This window comes from Uloborus diversus, chromosome 8 (genome assembly GCF_026930045.1).
Source record: "Uloborus diversus isolate 005 chromosome 8, Udiv.v.3.1, whole genome shotgun sequence".
NCBI lineage: Eukaryota > Metazoa > Arthropoda > Arachnida > Araneae > Uloboridae > Uloborus > Uloborus diversus.
The window spans coordinates 52,055,887-52,079,001 of NC_072738.1; the positions used below are offsets into that span (position 1 = coordinate 52,055,887).

General features: G+C 33.2%; 1 protein-coding gene across 1 annotated transcript in view; it reads right to left on the reverse strand.

Moving 5' to 3' along the window:
• Nucleotides 1-22,817, reverse strand: part of LOC129228364 (jerky protein homolog-like) — a 35,741-nt gene extending 12,924 nt beyond the window's left edge. Inside the window, exon 1 of the mRNA XM_054863043.1 lies at nucleotides 22,096-22,817. Coding sequence (XP_054719018.1) covers nucleotides 22,096-22,817 — 722 coding nt within the window. The remainder of the gene's footprint in view (nucleotides 1-22,095) is intronic.
• Between the last annotated feature and the right edge of the window lie 298 nt (nucleotides 22,818-23,115).

A 23,115-nucleotide genomic window follows, 5' to 3' on the forward strand; every position in this document is an offset into this window, starting at 1 on the left:
AAATTATCTTGACTAAGTAATGTCACGTCTGATTTCCTCAGTATTTGTATATTGTACAGAGAAAACTACTCTAGCTAACAGGCTTTCATTTGAATTATTTTCTGCAAACCAACATGTCACAAATCTTGAATAAACAAGGTATAGTTTTTAGAAACTAACAGGTGTTACAAACGGTCGGACAGAAAACAGAATAGGATGTACAGTATTTTCATTATCTTACGAAAAAGTTTAATATTTGTTACTCTGTACACATAAATAGAAAAACAGTCAACGTAAAATTCAAAGAAATTTCTTGATTAAGTTGAAATTCAGTAAAAAAAGGATTTAAACTACTTGAGGTTCTACAGTAGTTTTGCATAACAAAATGAAATACAATAAAGTAAAATGCAAAAAATAAAAATGTTGTAATTAAAAACGAGCAATAGATTTTATCACTCGAGAAGTAACTTTGCCCTAACTGTTAGTAATCATGGAATATTTGAAACTTCGCCATTCTTGAGTTTCGTAGTCTTCTATACCTTTCTTCAGAAAACGCTGAATTTTAACTAGTTTTCCCGCTTTTTTTTACCCCAAGACAATTTTTGCGCTTCGTCCATATACTTACGCTACAATATGCTACACAAGTACCCCACATTTTCCATAAAAAAGACAAAAAAAACCCACGTTTCTTTTTTTTAAAAATCAGCTTTAGTTAGTTTTTTTTTTTGAGTTTTTTAAAAAAAACTCAAAAAAAAAAAAAAAACACTGGGTCTATGGACTTTAAAAAAAAAACCGGGTTTTTGCCAACCTTGGTTGAAACTAGAGCCCCTTGAAAAAGACAGGCTGACTTATCCGACATTTTGGTTCCAAGACAGAATTGGAACCAACCTCGTTTCTAGTATTTATAAATACGTCATAATATTCGCTGGTTGCTAAGTCGTAAAATAATTGATGATAAGTTGAGTAAAATGTCACTTTAGGTAAATTTTGAAAGATAACTTCGTTTACAAATTCAGCTAAAATGTATCGGGAAATGTTTACGGTAATAAACCTCATTTTCATACCTTATTTGTTTTTAATTTGTATTAATTAAATTGTATTCATCCACAGAATAAAATAATCAAACATCAATCGGGCAACACACCTAAAGTTTGGACACCAGTTTTCTGCAATGAGGCTTCTGTACAAATGTTTATTTTTTTCGCCCGATAATTTTGGACGTTTTCTGATATTTTACTTTCAACAGTCAACGGGTAGGTCACATAGTCCAGCTTCACGGGCTGAATATGGCACGCGTAACCACAGCGAAGCACTAAAGGTTCCGCTATCCTATCCAAAGACTTCTTTGATCCATCATAACAGGGGGGTATAACAGCTCTGAACTTTGATCATTCCAGCAGTAAAGCAGATCTCATGTGAGTGAAGCTGAGAATGCCAACAAACTGGTGGGTAAAGAAAATTTATCTTGCCAAAGAAAGACTGGAAACCCATACACCAGATAAATGTACTTTACCTACGTGTTTGTTCGCACTCTCAGCTTCAATGAGAAGACTTCTACCTCCAGCACGTTTAATTCCGAATAAAGAGTGCGAAGTCCACAGCAAGGATGAAATTGCAGCTTCTGGAAAGGCTAACATGGTTGTAAGGTCTGTTCCGTGTAAAGTTACCGTAGGTGTGACAGCATAGTGCTTGATACAAAAGAAGTTGTTCTCTTACAAGTATATGGCGCGCAAAACAAAACCAAGTAATGCTAAGTTTTGTATGCATGTGCAAAGTTACAGCATCCGAGAAACGTCAAGAAGTCGGGTTTCGATTCATCTTGGTTTAAGCTAAAATAACTTTTGTCTTTTTAAATTACGGGTTGAGTCCATCTCGAATCTCGTTGCTTGAAATAGCATTGGCAAATTACTTACCTAAATTGCTTTTAAGAGCCATTATATGTTTAACTAAACCCGCCGATTGCATTATGCTTTTTTAATAATACCATGAATTGTAATCTTTCGCATCAAATTTGGATTTGAAGCAAAGACTCATTTTTTGATTACAATACAGTCGCTGGAACAACTACTGTGTTTGTCCACTGTGTTAATTCAAATAATTAAATGTTCCCAAATAAAGTTCGAGCATGAAGGGTTTGCTCATTAATTGGCATTTATATTCTTCTCCCTCTGTTTTATTTTTTAGATTGACACTCCGTTCATTTTATGTATTTAAAGCAAATTTTCACGGAATAAATGGGCTTTGCTTCGCTCGAGTCACCAATCTATTTAATGCTGCGACTTCCCACGTTGTGCGGTATATTTCTTATATTTTTGCATGCGATGTCCTAAACTTCTTCCAATGTCAGCGAAATTAAAAACGCGAATTCCAATTTACATCAAAAGACCTTCTATTAAATTCAAAAGAAACCAGTAACACCAGGTGCAATACATTTATCAAACATATTTGCATCATTTTTCTAGGTATAAGGATCAATATTTACATTTCTATGAGGTTAATAGCTGAATGATTAAATAAGCAATTCAATAGGTTCATATTATGAAAAGTCAAAAAAGTTCCATTACTTACAATTAGTCATTATTCGATTTATTAAACAACGATCTATGCGAGGGACCCGCGATACCCCATCCGTCTTCCTAAGGTTAATTCAGACAGACAAAAATCAGTAAATATTTTATCTGTTTTTTTTTTCTTTTTAAATAAGTTTTTGACCCTACATCGCGTTGTGGCAACATTATCAAAAAACATCGAATTACAAAAAAAAAAAAAAAAAGAACTTAAAAAAAATCATGAGTTTAGCTGGATAATCCCGATCTTTTCTTTGTTTACATACCGTTACTTGATAAGCCGTGACCTTGAAAGTAGCGTTTTACATGTGGTGACGGTCCCTAAATCGTTTTTTGTTAATAACTTCTGTTCTACAGCATGGAATTCAGTGAAATTTCGTACCCAGGCTGCATTTTGCTGTCCAAACAAAATTATGGAGCAAAAAATAGGGGTTCCCATTTTAAAATCAAGACTTCGTGCTCATTTTACTTTGTATATGGTCCCTTATGAAAATTTTACCAACGTAGTTTTAAAAAAGACTTTAAACCATGTCGGATAACACCTTTTTTTCCCTTCTAGCATGCATAGTGGCCGAATAATTAAGAGTGTTTCGTTTTTTCTATGACTGTACAACAGTAAAATTTCAGACAGATTAACTTTCAAAATTAATTACAATGTTTCTCAACAGATGACGCTGCAAGTATTTTAAAAGTTGTAGAAGAAAACGCAGTCTATAAGATCTCCAAAATGATCAGCATGTCTGAAAAATCAATAAAAACTAAAAGGGCAGCGACAGAAATACACTGTTTATTTTCAATATGCTTGGAAAAACAGTAAATTTTTACTCAGGGTCATTTTTGGAGTACCCTCTGTTGATGATAGCAGGGCCGGACTAGGAGATCTGCACTTGATGATAAATTAAGTAAAATGTCACTTTTAAGGTAAATCTAGAAACATAACTTAGTTCACAAATTCAACACGAATGCATCGAGAAATGTTAACTGTTGTCATTTTCACACCTTATTTTTTTTAAATTTATATATATTTAATTTTTTTCATTACGGAATGAAATGATCAAACATCAATCAGGCAACACAGTTTAAGCTTCTTACCAGTTTTCTGCAACGAGGCTTACGTACAAATACGAATTTTTGTGCCTGCCGATTTCGGAATCAAAAGCCAAATAAGTCAGCCCCCCCCCCCCCCAGGCTTAGTAGTGCGGTGCAATTAGACGAAAAAACGGCCTAACCTCTACATCCAAAGTAAAAGTTTTCGTCCAACTCCAAATTTGTTCCACTATATACAGTACGATAATATTAGACCAAAAAACGGCATAACCTCAACATCCAAAGTTTAAGTTTTCCTCCAACTCCAAATTGTTCTATATAGTCCACATATTGTCTGGTAAAAAGTTACACCATTTTGAGAGTCGTTTTTTGGGGGTAAGGGGGGGGGGGGATTGGCAAATTGTAGTTTTCATCAGTTTTTCTGAAATATTTAGAAAACTATGCCGTTTAGCGCAAAAAGTGCAATGAAAAAATACCGTTAAACGCAAAAGTGCACACAATGAAAAATGTGACAGAATACCGATAAAAAGAACGACTTCCCCTGATCGAAGACCACGTACTGCTCGGCGGCAGTTCAAAGCTGTCGTACAAGATTGCTGTAAAATTCGCAGTAAAAAGTAAAAATCACTGGTATAATCAAAAGAGTGTTTCATAAGTGATGAAAAAAAAGTGTCCCTAAGAGTTATGAATTGATGTAAAAAAAGGAGACATGTATCAGTCTCAATTCTAAAATGCGTTCCCACAAGTGTGCTAAACCAGGTAAATGTTCTGAAAAGTGTTCTCAGTTAAGTGTTCTGAAAAGTGTTCACAGTTAAGTGGGTTTGAAAGTTGTATCAAAGAGCATGCTTCAAAGTGTTCTAAAAAGTGGGAGTTCAGAAAGTGTTCACAAAACGTGTTCAAAAATTTGTAGTGCAAAACTAAATACGGAAGTTGTCAATATTCTGAACCCAGTATTCATCTAAAGCAGTCAAAAATTCAACTCAATATAACAAAATTGTGTCAGCTAAAATAACCTCACTTTTCCCATTAATTCGAAGTTTAATTTTGAATTCTAATTTCTTTATTGCCAATCGAATTATAACTGATCAATTCCATCTTTGAACTCAAGAATTAAAAAAATAAATAAATAAACATTGTAAACTTCCTACCAACTGCTCTTTTTGAACAGTAATATAACCCTCAATATATATATATAACCCTCCCCCATACGAATGCAGTCGAGTCCCGACTTACGCGAGGGATGCGTTCCATGACCCCTCGCGTAAGTCGAAATTCGCGTTGTAGAAAAATGTATGAATACAAATTTTTTAGAAACATACAAGTTCTTTTACACATTTGTAAAAACCCCTCAAACTGCTTTAAAGCATTCCTCAACTATACATTATAGTTTCTTGCATAAAAAACTGAACTTTTACTGGATTAAAAAATAAAAAAGCTGTTTTATTCAACATAAAGTACTTTAAGATGCACAAAATGAATGATCGATGGGAGGGAAAGACATAAAATAAAATAACACGGTACGCACAGTGTGTAGTAATAATAAAATGCTGCACTATAATAGTACTGTACTGTGGATACAGTAATAATATTTCTGAGTTAAAAAATGAAGATAAGATGATGATTTACGCTCCATGATCAGATCATTAATCTTATCTGATACATTTTAAAATATGGTTGCTTCGCCTTGGCAACAGCCTCTCTCCCTGATCTCTTAATCCAAAATACGACATCAGCTTCCATTTTCATAATGCTTACTTTGCTTAGATTCTGCAAGTTTCAATATTGAAACTAAGTTCTGAACTTTTATGAATATCTTTTCGTTTTGATTTTTAATTGTACGCATGGAAGATTCACTCAAACTTATTGATGTGTGGTTATTTGATGCACTAACAATGCGATGTGTAGACTAGTTTGATGTGGGAACTTTCGCTGTCAGTGGTGCTAAAGGGATGTAATAACATTCACGAAATCAATATTGAGTAGTCAGTAACAAAGCCAATAAATACTTCCTTCCCAAAAAATGTATTTTGTAGACGAGGAATTCGCATCAACTCTAAAATTCGTTTCTCGTAAAAAATTCGCGTTATATCCGTTTCGCGTTGAATCGCGTTGTAGCGGGAGTCGACTGTATTATAAAAAGAGAGAGAGAGAGAGCGTGGATTTTTGTGTGTATATATGTTCGAGGTAATCTCCGGAACCACTGCAACTATGTATTTGAAAAAAAAAAACGTTCACTACATGAAAGGTGCATTCTTACTGAGTGACATATGCTATAAAATATGCATATATGTATTCATACTACTTTTTTAAATTAATAGTTTGTTTTCGCAACCAGTTTATATTTTTTACTGTTTTGTTTTTAAAAACGTAAAAACAGTTATCAACTGTGCCGCAGTCCCAGTAACAAAAAAGCAAAAGCTCCTCTTTGAGCTGTGTGTTGAGGAATGATAGCGCGATGTTAGCATATGAACTGCCAAACGTTATTAATGTATTTGAAGCTATTGAAGTTGATGTGTATTGTATTCTGTTGACCTTAAACATAGTAAATCATGACGAGTCACCGAATGTTTATGCTTCAAAATTTATTTAAACGACTTATAACTGAGATTCACTGTGGGAAAATTAGTTTTTGAAGTCGTTTAGTGCAGATAGACGATATTAATTCGTGTTTCTAAAAGTTGTAATGTTGTATGCATTTCAGACTATCCTTGGAGGATTTTTATTCACACTAAAATCGAAAGGAAATACATCTGCGAATGCATTCACTTAATTGCATTAATTTTGGAAAAAAATTAAACTAAAAAACGTAATTGCACATAATTTCCGTACACTCAAAGTTAAGAGTTAAAACAATAACGAACACAGAACATTCGATAGGAAATAATTTGACAATAAAGAGGAGAAAAAAATATTTGAAGAAATATTGTTCATGGTGACCGTATTTAAGCATTTAAAAACGGTATAATTAAATAATATAGCTCACAAATATCCTATCTGAAAGAAATTATCAAAAAAAGTAGAGGCATGTGAAAAAAGCAAATTTTCCGAAGAAAACGAGTAAAAGAGGTTGAAATTTATCCCGGGATTGAAAAAGACTCACCTCTTAGTAAAATGTACAATATTAAACCTACTAGCCAATCGGAATTTTGTTACTTAAGAATTCATTTAGAAAATGTTCGTGGTTCAACATATTTCCAACGTTTTTTGACAGTTAAAGGTCCTGCCAACCTATCAAGCAGCATGTATAGAACTAGGTGTTATAGAGGACGACAAACCTATGCAGTGAAATGAAACAGTAATTAACATCACTAAAGAATAATAGTATAGAAAAATTTAAAGTAATAGTTTTTACAGCATCAGTAGTATATCAGTTGGCTCATATTCCTTGCATCCCCATGGTCCCTGCATATTTGCTTTTCCAATTTAAGTGATTACAATTTCGAACGAAAATTTCTTATGCCATCACCATCATCGAATCAGAAGTTCAAACGTACAACTTTACGGTACGTAGTACAACGGTGCATACAGGAAAAATGTACTGCTAAGTGGGAATAATATGTTGGTCTTTCTTGATCAGGAAATGAGGTAAATCAATTTGTTTCAAATCTCATGAAAACCAAACAAAAAATGTGCTTACTAAATATCTTTAAATTAAAAAGTTACAGCATAATATTTTTTAAAGGTTGATAGCTCTTTTTAACCCGAGCGAAGTCGGGGGACGAGATACTAGTAAGTTATACAGCTAATTTAATTACAAGTATCTATTTTACATTGTAATAACAGGGTCGCCCTAATAATTAGTTTTTTTTTTTTTTTAAGGGATACGCTTGCTATCAGAAGCGAGAAGCTCTGCTTTATATTATTAAGATAGTAAAAAAAAAACTGGTAGTAACAAAAACAATAATCAGAATTTAGAGAGAGGAATGAATAATGCGATTTCACAGTAACGATAATAACTGATATTGAAATTTGTTCGAGTCATCATGTCTCAAACAGATTAGATGCAAGATATAGTACACTTACTTAAATCCGAAGAGTACAAAAATGAAGCACTGTCTTAAACCAATGAAAATGTAAGTAAGATCTTCAACAAACTACCTTGATTGTGGTATTTATGTCGGCTGATCGGAACTTACAACCAACTTTTCAAGTATTTAATATTCAGTAGAACGTCAAATATTTCCGTTCGTCAACAATCCATAAGCTCAAAATCCGAACACACTGCCCCGAAGTTTTGATAAACTCTTCGACTAGTGCTAAGAAACCATTAAATTTCGTGAAATAAATAGTTGCATACCATAATGAAAGATTCGAAACTAAGTGCATAGGTAATAGAGGTGTCGTGTAGAAAGTAATCTCAACTTTTACATCTAAACTGACTTATGGACTTAGCAGGTATTAGAATTTCATTGCTCTCTCAGTCGAAAATCAGAATTTTTTTTAAAATATGAGTTAAAGTCATTTTTTCCCTGTAGAGATTTTTCCAACTTTCCTTGTGTGAAGTCGGGGTATTTTTTATTGAGTTCATTCAAGTTTCTTTGTTTTCATTATTGCACGATGGTTCCTCTTTCTTTACGTTCAAAGCACAAGAAGAGGTGATTTTTGTGAAATTTTTTAAAGAATGAAGTGAAATAATGCAGCGTTAAGCACTATATTTCATGCTATGTTCATACATATTGTATAACCTCTTTATTCAATAAAATAGCGTACTATGTTACTAAGTGGTATTGTCTTGGTCGTTTTCAAAAATCCGAGCACTTTGTTAATCCGAACTAACTATGGTCCCAGTTAGTTCGAACTGGTACGTTAATAGCTAGTTCAATCAATAAATAGTTCTTCTGTGCGAGAAACACAATTTACTAAGCACTCCCTGCTTATAGATTAACTGCGCGTCCTAGGAAAAATAAATGAATAAATAACTTTGCATAAAGGAGTTCCAGTTGAGCTTTGAAATTGCGTAGCGACTTTGACATGTCTCTATCGCAGTAAAAATAAAATACCTGACAAAGGAAAATTGGAATGCTGCTATACTTTTTTTCTAAGTTTTAAAACTCTGCAGTATTATATGTTTTGAATGTGTTGGAACCGCGACCCACAGGTTATGAACCCGTTAACCAGGGCTGTAACCAAACTTTTGTTTCTGGGAAGGATTTACCAAACACATTTTTCGTGAAATCGATATCATCAATTAAATTTGATTTTGTTCATATATTCTATTGATTTTTGTTGCAATTTTAAGCAAATGCAAAAGATGGTTTATCTATTTTATAATGATATCAGGGCGGCCACCGAGTCCTAAAAATAGTAGTTTTAATTGCTTCCTAAATGATCATAATAGATCCTAATGATCATAATAGATTTTTCCTAAATGAAAAATAGTCTGCAAAATAGTCACTAAAAAAAGAGAATGTAAAATAATCTTTTAAATCACAAAAGCAAAATGCTTTATACTGCTGTGTAACTCATTATCACTTTCGCAAATAAAACAACCGTGGGCTTTTATTTACATAAATGAAAAATAAAAATAATGATAATTAAAAAGTTGAATGCTCTATGTTCATTAAATACCATCGTCCAAACACTGCAACTTCAGAAGAAATCAAGCAGAAAAAATATGCAGGTTTGCTAGAAGTCAATGATCCATAGTAGCCTAAAATGCCTAAAAAAAGGCGCCTTTACCCCTTTAAACTTTGCTTCGCTATTAAATCAACATTGTTAAAATTAAGTGCACCAACAGAAAAAAAAACAAAAACGAAAAGGGGCTGTTTTACTTATGCTTGGCTATCAATCAGGCCACGCTAACCCATTTGGCGACTTTTCGCGCAATTTCGCAGGCCTGAGCGAGTTTGAAATTAGAAAAGTTTGGCTGATGGTAATAATACTTGAAACTGAAGATTTTTTTTTTTTTTTTTACTTTTTTCAATTTTTTGTACATCCCTTGAACTTTTTTTCTTTTTAATCGCTCTTAGGCTGAATAATAGCAGTTTTTTCTTTTCCTTTTTTTTTTTTTTTTTTTACAAAATAGTCGTTTTTGTCTTAATTTAAGCTAAACTAGCCGTTATATTCTGCAACTCTTCATGATAGTCGCAATAATCGCTTTTTTAGTTGCCAGTAGCAGCTCTGTGATGTGTACACAACATTAATTCCTTGAACCTGCAGTTAATAACCCATGTCTTTCTGGTAACTCAAAAGAATAGATGCGTGTACTCTAAGGTGGTTCAAATAACTTTTTTCCAGCTAGAGTCAGGACACCCCCTATTTTTTAGGCGTACTAAATAAAAGTTTTAGCTTATTACTCAAATTTTAAGAGGATGCTCAATGATCCCTCAATTTAACATTAGTCGTAGCATAGAAAATGTCACAAATTTAAAAACATTTACTTTCTCTAGTTTTTTTTTTTTTTTTTTTTTTTTGAGCAATCACATTGCTTATTGTTCTCACTTGACTGTCCTTGGCGTTACACTGATTTTATTTTCCTCCCGCCTCCCTCTGCAGCATCACCGTCGACCGGCCTCACGATGCTGCTCCTCTAGCGAAAACCGTCTCCAGGTTGCGTCCATATCCTACACACACACACACACGCGCGCGCGTGCGCATACATGCACACCTACACATACACACACATACATACACACACAAACACACACGCCTACATATACACACATACATACCCATGCCTGTACACAGACACAAACACACACGCCTACACACACATACACACACATATCCACACAAACACACACGCCTACATATACATACTCGTGATTGCGAAAAACATATAATTTGAATTCAAAATGTCAAAGTTAAAATTATTATTATTATTTTTTTTTTTTGTAAATAATTATTTTATTGCAATATATATGCATATTACTCGGATATATTATAATGTGTAGCAAAGTTTTTTCAGATCAATGCATTTTTAACCCCCTCCCCATACTCATGAAGTTTAGGGGAGAAGGTTGAGCACCCTTTTTCAGTTGGAGTAGGAAGCTAAAATTCTTTCAGTATATTACTGTCCACAAGTCTAAAAATATTGAGAGGTGTCCTGTTATGCAGGAGAAACGTTTTTTTTTTTCTAACATGTATTTTGAACCACTCTGACAGATATGCCCCCATTCTTAGTACAGTCGAGTCCCGACTTACGCGAGGGATACGTTCCAAGACTCCTCGCGTAAGTCAAATTTCGCGTTGGGGAAAAAAATATATAAATTTTTTAGAAGCATATCAAATTCTTTTAGACACTTACAAACACCCCTCAAACTGCTTTGTAGCATTCCTCAACTGTACGCTTCAGTTTCTTACATAAAGAAATGAACTTTTACTGTATTTAAAAAATAAAGAAACGTTTATTCAACATGAAATACTTAAGATGCACAAAATGAATGATAAATGGGAGGGAAAGACAATAAAAACACGGCACGCACATTATGTAGTTATAATAAAAGCTGCACTATAATAGTATTCTAACAGTGGATACAGTAACAATATTTGTGAGTTAAAAAATCAAGATAATGATGATTTATGCTTCACTAGCTCTTGCCCGCGGCTTCGCTCACGTTGATGTAGTTTTTTTTTTTTTTCAATTGATTCAAGTTAATGGTCATTACAGGCAGAGGTCAAATAGTTACTAAAACATTGTTTGTCTCTAGTTTCGCCAACATTTCAAATTGCCTGCCCCCTTAAATGTATCAAAAGGTATGATTAAAATGAAAATTATGGGGAAAGGGAGTAAATGAAATGTTGGCAAAACTGAGAAGAAACCCAAAAATCACAAAAAATAAATCACGAAAACGTTCAGGAGTTGTAAGGAAGTCAGTTTGGGTAATTCCCAAAAAATCCAATTCGAGTGAGGTCAACTATCCTTATATATTATTTCTGTAGCCTGTTTTTGGTTTCTACGCCAAATTTCCCTCAATTTTTTATCGATTTCTTTGATTTACGGCTTATTTTATAGCTTATGGTGCTGGCTACTGACGAAAAATAGACCCAAGGTCTGAAAATTGTTTCTTTTAGCCGAAAAACCTGTTTTAAAGAACCAGAATAAGGTTTTCGGTCAAATTTATAACTTTAATTTGCGCTATGACCGACAGAGCTGAGTAGCTTGATCGGCAGAGCGTTCTCTTCGTAACCAGGAGATTACGTGTTCGGGCCCATGTCCGAACAATCTGCAACAAAAAAAATTAGAGAAATATCGCGCATTACATGAACACTGAATTAAATGGATAACAACTGAGAGAAGGAAATGCTCCTTGCTGATATGAAAACATTCAGTGATTTTGTGCTAAATTACTTCGAAATTGCACGTGTTTTTTTTTTTTTTTTCTTGAAGCTTTGGCTCTAGAAAGAAAATTAAAGCATATTGTAAGCGAAAATATAAGTAAAAGGTTTAAGAGTTCAGACTACAATAGAATTGTTTTTTGTTCAGAAAAAAAATAATAAATCGTATATTGAAATATATATTCTTCTAATGAGTTTTTGACTCTTTGTACAAATAAATAAAATACTATCTCAATTTGAAGGGTAAAATATATATTTTTTCTTCTTTTTGCTAAAAAACAAATAGCTTATCACATTTTTACTACAATTGAAAGCATAGTTCAATTTATTTTGTATTTTAACCGTGCTATTAAATGATGAACACGTGCTGCCATCTAAGTTATAACGGTTTAAGCAGCCTGCGATAACAAATTGTAAAAATTTTCAAAAATAAAAACATTTTTCTTCAATATCTTATCTTATATATTAATCCCCTCTCATTTTAAAACTTATCAGGCTGGCCAATGACGAAAAAAAGACTTACGGTCAAAAATTCAAGTTTTCGAAATCGCCTCTTGCTGTTTCAAAACCTTGATGCTGCCTGTAGTTCTTATGCATTTTTTAAAGCAAAGTTCTAATGCAGTTTTCCATTTTTTACGTCGCTTTCGGCAAAAAAAAAAAAAAAAATAGCCTGTGTGTGTGCGTTTATATTTTAATAAAGCTTAACAGCACTGGACTTAGTTGTTCGGTTAAATTGATAAGTTTTTTTCGGTAGAGCGTTCGGCTATAAACTATCTGAACTTCGGGCAAGCTTGGGCTGTCCGACATAATATCAAATTTATATTAGTATTACGCATTACATGTGCTCATAACATACACACCTAATAAAATAAATGCAGTGGGAATGCTACTTGGTGTTTCGACTCTTTTATGCAGGCTACAGTTATCATTCGGATAAGTTGATTGTTAATCGAACTGTGTTCTTTGACTACATCCAGACCACTCAACATAATGTAAGCATAAAAAAGTATTAGATTTACCTAAAGAAATCCTTTTTGTGCAGAAAAACATTTTTATTGTATGCTAAAATGTAGATGTTTCTAATAGTAGTGTTCGACCTTTTGTACAAATGAAAAAATACTACGCCCGATTAAAACTACGAGTTTCACTCAGTAAACCTTTAATTTTTTATTCGCGCGAATACGATATAAAGCATTAAAAGTATTTCAACTTCATTAGCAAGAAATTATTTTCTACTCCTCTGCTTTCTGCTGAAAAAAAAAAATACATTTTGTCTACGTTCGAAAAATTACACTTAAGAACGGACTCAGTTCAACTGGTTTTGGTTTTGAATTTTAAGTGTTCGATTAAAAGAGAAACATGTGAGGGCATTTAAGCCGTAACGGTTAAAGCAACCTTCTATGTGAAATAGTTCAATATTCAAAGATAAAAACACTTATTTTCAATCAAATTTATTACTTTTCTAGAATGTTTGTTTCAATCGCTACGTGAGATCTTCGTCATTCTTTAATCAAATTCCATGCTTTGCGAATAATTTTAAATCGTATCATGCTGGTTAATGACAAAACACAGATGCATGATCTTATTATTATTATTATTTTTTTTTTTTGGCAAAAAGCTTTTTTGCTGTTTTTTACTACGCATTCCTTCAATGAATAGCTTTCGAAAAGGAAGGCGGCATTGCTAGGTTTGTTGGGGTGTCGGGCTGTTAGTTAGAATGGCGCCAATTCGAATATGTGCCAATAAATATCTCTTTAATGTTTCTTTTTTTCCCGTCAGATGCTGACATGTGCAGGACTGTATTTGCCAAAACCTGTTTTTTCACATGCACAATTATTTTTTCACGAGTCACCACTCAGCCACACTTTTAATGACATTTATGTTTGCATTGAAAATATGTACGATTAAAAGGGGAGCTATGATCAAATTATCACAACGTTGTATTTAACGAGGTTTTGTTACTGAGGTCTTTAAATTACATGCCTTCTCTTCTGCGCTTACTTTTTTTTCGGTTCTTCGTCATAATGTTCTTCCTTTGAAATTCTTAAAGAGCGAAATGCCTTATGAAACGATTTGAAGCACAGTGCGGAGTTCCGCACGGGTCGACTAGTCCTTATATATTATTTCTGTAGCCTGTTTTTGGTTTCTACGCCAAATTTCCCTCAATTTTTTATCGATTTCTTTGATTTACGGCTTATTTTATAGCTTATGGTGCTGGCTACTGACGAAAAATAGACCCAAGGTCTGAAAATTGTTTCTTTTAGCCGAAAAACCTGTTTTAAAGAACCAGAATAAGGTTTTCGGTCAAATTTATAACTTTAATTTGCGCTATGACCGACAGAGCTGAGTAGCTTGATCGGCAGAGCGTTCTCTTCGTAACCAGGAGATTACGTGTTCGGGCCCATGTCCGAACAATCTGCAACAAAAAAATTAGAGAAATATCGCGCATTACATGAACACTGAATTAAATGGATAACAACTGAGAGAAGGAAATGCTCCTTGCTGATATGAAAACATTCAGTGATTTTGTGCTAAATTACTTCGAAATTGCACGTGTTTTTTTTTTTTTTTTCTTGAAGCTTTGGCTCTAGAAAGAAAATTAAAGCATATTGTAAGCGAAAATATAAGTAAAAGGTTTAAGAGTTCAGACTACAATAGAATTGTTTTTTGTTCAGAAAAAAAATAATAAATCGTATATTGAAATATATATTCTTCTAATGAGTTTTTGACTCTTTGTACAAATAAATAAAATACTATCTCAATTTGAAGGGTAAAATATATATTTTTTCTTCTTTTTGCTAAAAAACAAATAGCTTATCACATTTTTACTACAATTGAAAGCATAGTTCAATTTATTTTGTATTTTAACCGTGCTATTAAATGATGAACACGTGCTGCCATCTAAGTTATAACGGTTTAAGCAGCCTGCGATAACAAATTGTAAAAATTTTCAAAAATAAAAACATTTTTCTTCAATATCTTATCTTATATATTAATCCCCTCTCATTTTAAAACTTATCAGGCTGGCCAATGACGAAAAAAAGACTTACGGTCAAAAATTCAAGTTTTCGAAATCGCCTCTTGCTGTTTCAAAACCTTGATGCTGCCTGTAGTTCTTATGCATTTTTTAAAGCAAAGTTCTAATGCAGTTTTCCATTTTTTACGTCGCTTTCGGCAAAAAAAAAAAAAAATAGCCTGTGTGTGCGTTTATATTTTAATAAAGCTTAACAGCACTGGACTTAGTTGTTCGGTTAAATTGATAAGTTTTTTTCGGTAGAGCGTTCGGCTATAAACTATCTGAACTTCGGGCAAGCTTGGGCTGTCCGACATAATATCAAATTTATATTAGTATTACGCATTACATGTGCTCATAACATACACACCTAATAAAATAAATGCAGTGGGAATGCTACTTGGTGTTTCGACTCTTTTATGCAGGCTACAGTTATCATTCGGATAAGTTGATTGTTAATCGAACTGTGTTCTTTGACTACATCCAGACCACTCAACATAATGTAAGCATAAAAAAGTATTAGATTTACCTAAAGAAATCCTTTTTGTGCAGAAAAACATTTTTATTGTATGCTAAAATGTAGATGTTTCTAATAGTAGTGTTCGACCTTTTGTACAAATGAAAAAATACTACGCCCGATTAAAACTACGAGTTTCACTCAGTAAACCTTTAATTTTTTATTCGCGCGAATACGATATAAAGCATTAAAAGTATTTCAACTTCATTAGCAAGAAATTATTTTCTACTCCTCTGCTTTCTGCTGAAAAAAAAAATACATTTTGTCTACGTTCGAAAAATTACACTTAAGAACGGACTCAGTTCAACTGGTTTTGGTTTTGAATTTTAAGTGTTCGATTAAAAGAGAAACATGTGAGGGCATTTAAGCCGTAACGGTTAAAGCAACCTTCTATGTGAAATAGTTCAATATTCAAAGATAAAAACACTTATTTTCAATCAAATTTATTACTTTTCTAGAATGTTTGTTTCAATCGCTACGTGAGATCTTCGTCATTCTTTAATCAAATTCCATGCTTTGCGAATAATTTTAAATCGTATCATGCTGGTTAATGACAAAACACAGATGCATGATCTTATTATTATTATTATTATTATTTTTTGGCAAAAAGCTTTTTTGCTGTTTTTTACTACGCATTCCTTCAATGAATAGCTTTCGAAAAGGAAGGCGCAATTGCTAGGTTTGTTGGGGTGTCGGGCTGTTAGTTAGAATGGCGCCAATTCGAATATGTGCCAATAAATATCTCTTTAATGTTTCTTTTTTTCCCGTCAGATGCTGACATGTGCAGGACTGTATTTGCCAAAACCTGTTTTTTCACATGCACAATTATTTTTTCACGAGTCACCACTCAGCCACACTTTTAATGACATTTATGTTTGCATTGAAAATATGTACGATTAAAAGGGGAGCTATGATCAAATTATCACAACGTTGTATTTAACGAGGTTTTGTTACTGAGGTCTTTAAATTACATGCCTTCTCTTCTGCGCTTACTTTTTTTTCGGTTCTTCGTCATAATGTTCTTCCTTTGAAATTCTTAAAGAGCGAAATGCCTTATGAAACGATTTGAAGCACAGTGCGGAGTTCCGCACGGGTCGACTAGTTCTTAAATAAAGTGAAACAGTTCCCTTATAATCCCGATCTCCATCAAATACATAATCGCCAGCGCTACACCGGCAATCTAAATTATTGTATAATGTGTAACTTCTTACCGTAGAAATCGTCCCAAAATAGGGTCAACAATGATGCTACCCGAAATGTTTCCAATAAACAGTAAAAATTTGGCAATTGTTTGAAATTGTGTGCAAAGACAAAGTAATGGAAGTTTTTGCGCTGTTTATGAATTTGCGAATTAGTTGGCGAATTATTTTACGTGTTAACAAATTTAAAAAAAGAAACATCAAAGAAATGGCGATATTTGGTTACATGGTGAAAACCGAGAAACAGTATTGCGTAGTCTTAAGCTTCAAAAACAGCGACAGTTGAAAAAAATGCCAAATGCCTTAGCTATTGAAATGATTCCACAAAAAAGGTTTGGCTAGATTCCAGCTGATCGACCCAGTCAATACAAATAAATAAAAAAAAAAAACATTAATTGCCTCAAAGTTGCATTAAAATGGAAAAAAATCAGCCAAATCCATGTATTATTTGCCAATCTTGTGCAAAAATCTTACTTCAAGATTTGACTTGAGAAAAGCCTTGAACAGTCACGAAAAGCAAAGATAGTCAACAATACAACAACTGTCGCTATCGACAGGGAATTGAGATGATAAACTAAATATTGTATTGAGTTAAGGAAAGCCTTCGAACATGGAACTAAAAAGCTCATAACTCGTTTTTTATTCTACTTAGAAATTTCGAACAGGTGCCATCTTCAGCAGAAAAATCAGAGCTTTCGATGGACATATAATGTTAATATGTGGAAGTATTTTTTCACCCCCATATTAGAGAATTTATACGAAAATTGTGTTTTATTGCCCCCTAAGGGGGTTTTGCCCCCATAATGGGACGAAAACTACCCTATGTGTTATTCTGATGCGTAAGCTATATTATTGTAAAGTTTCATCAAAATCCATTCAGTAGTTTTTGCGTGAAAGAGTAAGAAACATCCATACATCCATACATCCATACAGACAAACTTTTGCATATATAATAATAGTAAGATTATCAAATCGTTATTCAGATCTAATACATTTTTAAATACGGTTGCTTCGCCTTTTCTTTTGCAACGTTTCAATTTTTGGCAACACACACAGCACCTCTTCCTCATTTCTTTAATCCACAATACAAGATCAACTTCCATTTTCATAATATTTACTTTGCTAAATTGCTCTGCAAGCTTCAATATTGAGACTAAGTTCTGAAATTTTACGGATATCTTTTTGTTTTGAATTTTAATTGTACGTATGGAAGATTCACTCATACTTATTGTCGCTTTACCGTCGACGTTTTGTACTTGTTCAAGCATATCGAAAATCTTAGCTTTTACCCTTTTTTTTATCAGAAATTTTCTTTTTCTTCCCATCTTCATGAACTTTAGATGAAGGTACCATTATATTTCATCAACTTTAATATGTAGAATGAAAATAAAATAAAATAAATGAAAGATGCTGAATGGTTATTTGATACACTAACGCGACACGTAGACTAGTTTGGTTCGCTGTCAGTGATGCTTAACGGGATATAATAACATTCGCAAAATCAATATTTAGTAGCCAATATAAAGCTGATACTTCCTTCCAAAAAAATTCGTGTTGTGGACAAAAAATTCGCATTAGCTCTAAAATTTGTGCGTAACTCCAATGTAGAAAAACCACGTTATAATTGGTTTGCTTATTTTCTTGACCATTTTTTTTTCTTTTTTTACGAAGAAACTAACTTTCATAATTTCTGTTTTAAAAAAGTATACGGTCCCTTAAGTGGGAAAAAATGAATTTTTAAGTATAGTACAAAAGCTACTGAATATTTTTAGCTCAAATTTTGGATTCCCTCATAAGAGCTCTTCTAGATTGTTTCTCTGTTAAAATTTAATATGGTTTTAGATCATATTTTTTTCAAAAAATATTACAATAATTCATAAAAAATTAAATTTTCATTTTTGGTGTTGTAAATGATGTTTTTATTATTGGATCGACTCACATTTTGACATAAAAAAACAATCTATGCCGTGCCTTGTCTAGTTTTTGTGTTATGAGCAAAAATATCAAAATACGTTTTTACATTACGACAGGAATTTTTCAAAACTCGATTCTGAAGTAACGGCTGGATCGAATTCAACAAAATTGTGTATACAAAGTTAAAAAAGGATGCTGATCACAAATATTTGATAAAAAAGGGGAGTTCTCATTGAAAAATTTGAAGTTGGTGCTTGTTTTAATATGAAGACGACCCCTTAACAACAATTTTTTGTCATAATTATGTAGAACTTTCAATCTCGGAAACAATAACACCTTACACGTACCTCTAGTGTCAATCCTTATATATTATTTCTGTAGCCTGTTTTTGGTTTCTACGCGAGATTTTCCTCAATTCTTGATCGATTTCTTTGATTTACACCTTATTTTAAAGCTTACAGTGCAGGCTACTGACGAAAAATAGACCCATGGTCTGAAAATTGTTTTTTCGGGTAAAAAAACCTGTTTTAAAGAACCAGAATGAGGTTTTCGGTTAAATTTATAACTTCAACTTGCACTGTTACCGACAGAGCCGAATGGCTTGATCGGCAGAGCGTTCGACTGGTAACCAGGAGAATGCGTGTTCGGGCCCACGTCCGGACAATCTGCATCAGAAAATTAGAAAAATGTCGCGCATTACATGAACACTGAATAACAAATATGAGGGAATACATGAGGTAGAAACGCTACTAGATGTTATGAAAATTTGATGCAACACGGAGCTAAATTGTTACTCAATTGTAAGGTTTTTTTTTTTTTTTTTTTAAAGCTTTGGCTACGGGAAGAAAATTAAAGCATAATGTAACCGAAAATATAAATATCAGGTTTAAGATTTCAGACTACATTGGAATTGTTTTTTGTTCAGTAAAACATAATAAAGCGTATGTTGAAATATAGCTTCTTTTAATGAGCTTTTGACTCTTTGTACAAATAAAGAAAATACTACCTTAATTTAAAGGGGAATGTATATATTTTTCTTCCTTTTGCAAAAAAAAAAAAAAGTATCACATTTTTACTACCTTTGAAAAGCTACGCTTAAAAAAGAACTTAGTTCAAATTATTTTGTATTTTAACCGTGCTGTTAAATGATGAACACTTGCTGCCATCTAAGTCATAACGGTTCAAACAGCTTGCGATAAAAAATTATAAAAAATTTTTCAAAAATAAAAACACTTCTCGGCAAGAAAAAAAATTTAAAATTACCTGTGGTTTTTTTTTCGGTAGAGCGTTCGGCTATAAACTGTTTGAACTTCGGGCAGGTTCGGGCAGTGCGACATAATAGCAAGTTTACAGTAATATTACGCATTACATGTACTCATAACATACAACAGATAACACACGTAATAAAATAAATGCAGTGGAAATGCTATTTGGTGTTTCGACTCCTTTATGCAGGCTACAGTTATCATTCAGATAAGTTGAATGCTAATCGAAGGGTGTTCTTCCCTGTTTTTTAAGCTTTGACTCCGTCCAGCCACTGAGCATAATGTAAGCATAAAAAAAAGTATTAGATATACCTCAAGGGAATCCTTTTTGTGCAGAAAAACATTTTCATTGTACGCTGAAATGTAGATTTTTCTAATAGCAGTGTTCGAACTTTTGTACAAATGAAAAAATACTACGCCAAATTAAAACTACGAGTCCCAACAAGTAAATCTTAAATTATTTATTCGAATACGATATAAAACATTAAAATTATTATCAACTTCATTAGTAAGAAGTCATTTTCTACTCCTCTGCTTTCGGCTGAAAAAAAAAAAAAAGTTTTGTCTACGTTCGAAAAATTACGCTTAAAAAACGTACTCAGTACAACTGGTTTTGGTTTTGAATTTTAAGTGTTCGATTAAAGGAACAACAAGTGCGGCCTTTTAAGCCGTACAGGTTAAAGAAGCCTGCTATGGAAAATTGTTGAATATTCACAAATCAAAACACTTATTTTTTCAACCGAATTTATTACTTCCCAAGATTTTTTGTTTCAATCGCTACGTGAGATCTTCCTCATTCTTTAATCAAATTCCATGTTTTACGAATAATTTTAAATCGTATCATGCTGGCTAATGACAAAACATAGACGCGTGATCTTATTATATTTTTTTCGGCGAAAAACTTTTTTACTGTGTTTTATTACGCATTCCTTCAATGAATAACATTCGAAAAGGAAGGCACATTTGCTAGGTTAGTTGGAGTGTCGTACTGTTAATCAGAATGGCGCCAGTTCGAATTCGTGCCACTAAATATCTCTTTAATGATTTTTTTTTCCGTCAGATGCTCACATGGGCAGGACTGTATTTGCCAGAACCTGTTTTTTCACATGCAAAATTACTGATTTTTCACGTGTCACTCAGCCACACTTTTAATGATATTTATATTTGCATTGAAAATACGTACAACCAAAAGGGAAGCGATGATCAAATTATCACAACGTTGTATTTAACGAGGTTTTGTTACTGATGTCTTCAAATTACATGCCTTCTCTTGTGCGCTTACTTTTTTCCGTTTACTTTTTTCGGTTTTTCTTCATAATACTCTCTCTTTGAAATTTTTAAAGAGCGGAATGCCTTATGAAACGATTCGAAGTACAGTGCGGAGTTCCGCACGGGTCGACTAGTAGTCTTTGAGTACGATCGAGTGTTTCGTTTTTGTTTTGTTTGACTGAACCTAGTATCAAGATCCACATTTACAAGAATTGGCTTGATTCACTCATTGCTTTTGAAGCAAAGCAATCATATATTTTACTTTTTTTCACGACCTTAAACTTTGACCCCTAATCAAGGACAAACAAATCAGTTTTTTAGAAAAATAAACTTAATTTTTTCTTATCATAGTACCACTAACACATCCTGAAATTTTTACGAAAATTTAAGACATCAAATATCAAAAGTGTCCAGCTTTTTAAAAAAAAATGTCTCCTTAAGATATCAAAAGCAAATTTTATGTGAGATGCCGAGTAGAACATGGATTGTAAAAACGATTCAGAAACGTTCCTGGAAATTGATGAGCAGCTCATGTGACCAATTTCTGCCAACAACATCATTTGCAAAGACCAGGAACGTTTCCCGCTAAAACTCAGTACTCTTCAGGATATTATCCTTTAAACTTCCTGAAGAATACGGAAACCTCCCATTGAGATATAAGCTCCTATTGAGAGCAAAGTCAGCATAGAGAGATCGTAGCAGAACTCACGACGATACACTTAATCAATACACTCAATCCTTATACAGTAGAGCGCCGATTATCCGAACACGTCGGGACCGACCCTAGTTCGGATAAGCAAAAGTTCGGATAATTGGACAGACAATTTAAAGGATATCCCTATCTATACAAAAACCTTCACACTTTAGCCAGGCTTAGGACTGGCAACACTGTTAGTGCTGGCGTGTTTAAAAATGTTTTTTTTTTTTTTTGTCTTTTTTTCATTTTTTAAACTTTTTTTTTGTCTTTTTTTCATTTTTTAAACTTTTTTTTGTCTTTTTTTTTAAAAAGATTATAATTTAAGTAAAAAAGCTTTTGATTTTTTCTTGCTTCAAAGAAGACATTCTTTTCAATGCTGCCATATCTCTAATGCTTCTTAAATGCATTGCTTGAATAGGATCAGCGTCTTTCTGCCTTTCGAGCCATTTCATAGCTTTTTCCAAGCATTCAAAGGCTTCGCTATGTGATGGACCTGGGTCATTTTCAGAGCATTCATTTTCAATTTCATTTTTATTTTCTTCATTTTCGCCTTCAATCTCAGCCACAATCTCATTGTCATTTAAAATCTGATATCCGGGGTCTTGCATGTCACAATTTAGCCACTCATTAATTTCTTTTTCCTCATAATTTAGGATTCTTCCCATCTCTTTTATAGTTTTACACTCCTCATTTTCCTTATCAGATGCTTCTGCTCCAGTATCAATTTTTTCCCTGTTTAAAATTTTATTCCAGGCATTTTTTAACGTTGATGATTTTACAAGCTTCCAGGAATCGGCAGCCATAATGCAACTATCTTTTAAATTAATGTTTTTGGCATTCTGGGAATCAGGCTCTTCAGTGTCTTCTGATAGAAGCATCTTTCTCAACATTTGCTTTCTATAAAAGCGCTTAAATGTCTCTATTACACTCTGATCCATGGGTTGCATCAGTGATGTAACATTAGGTGGCAAAAACTTTACTCGGAACTTCCCATTTTCCCGTTCAAGGGTATCTGCACACGGATGTGAAGGTGCATTATCAAGAAGTAGGAGTACTCTGCCCTCTTTCTTCATATCTTCTTGATGTGTCTTAACTTTAGGAATGAATGTGTGATCATACCAATCAATGAAACCTTCTGATGTCATCCAAGCCTTCCTTTGAGAAGTGTAAATTACTGGCAGATTTTTCCAATTATTAAAACATCGAGGCTTCTTTGAATGTCCTATCACGAACAATGGTATTCGATGGTTACCGTTTGCATTTGCGCAATTAAGAACTGTGATTCTTTCTTTGTTTAATTTAGTTCCAGAAGCACTTTTTTCGAACCCAGATGCTAATGTTTTTCGGGGTAAAGATCTCCAAAACAGGCCG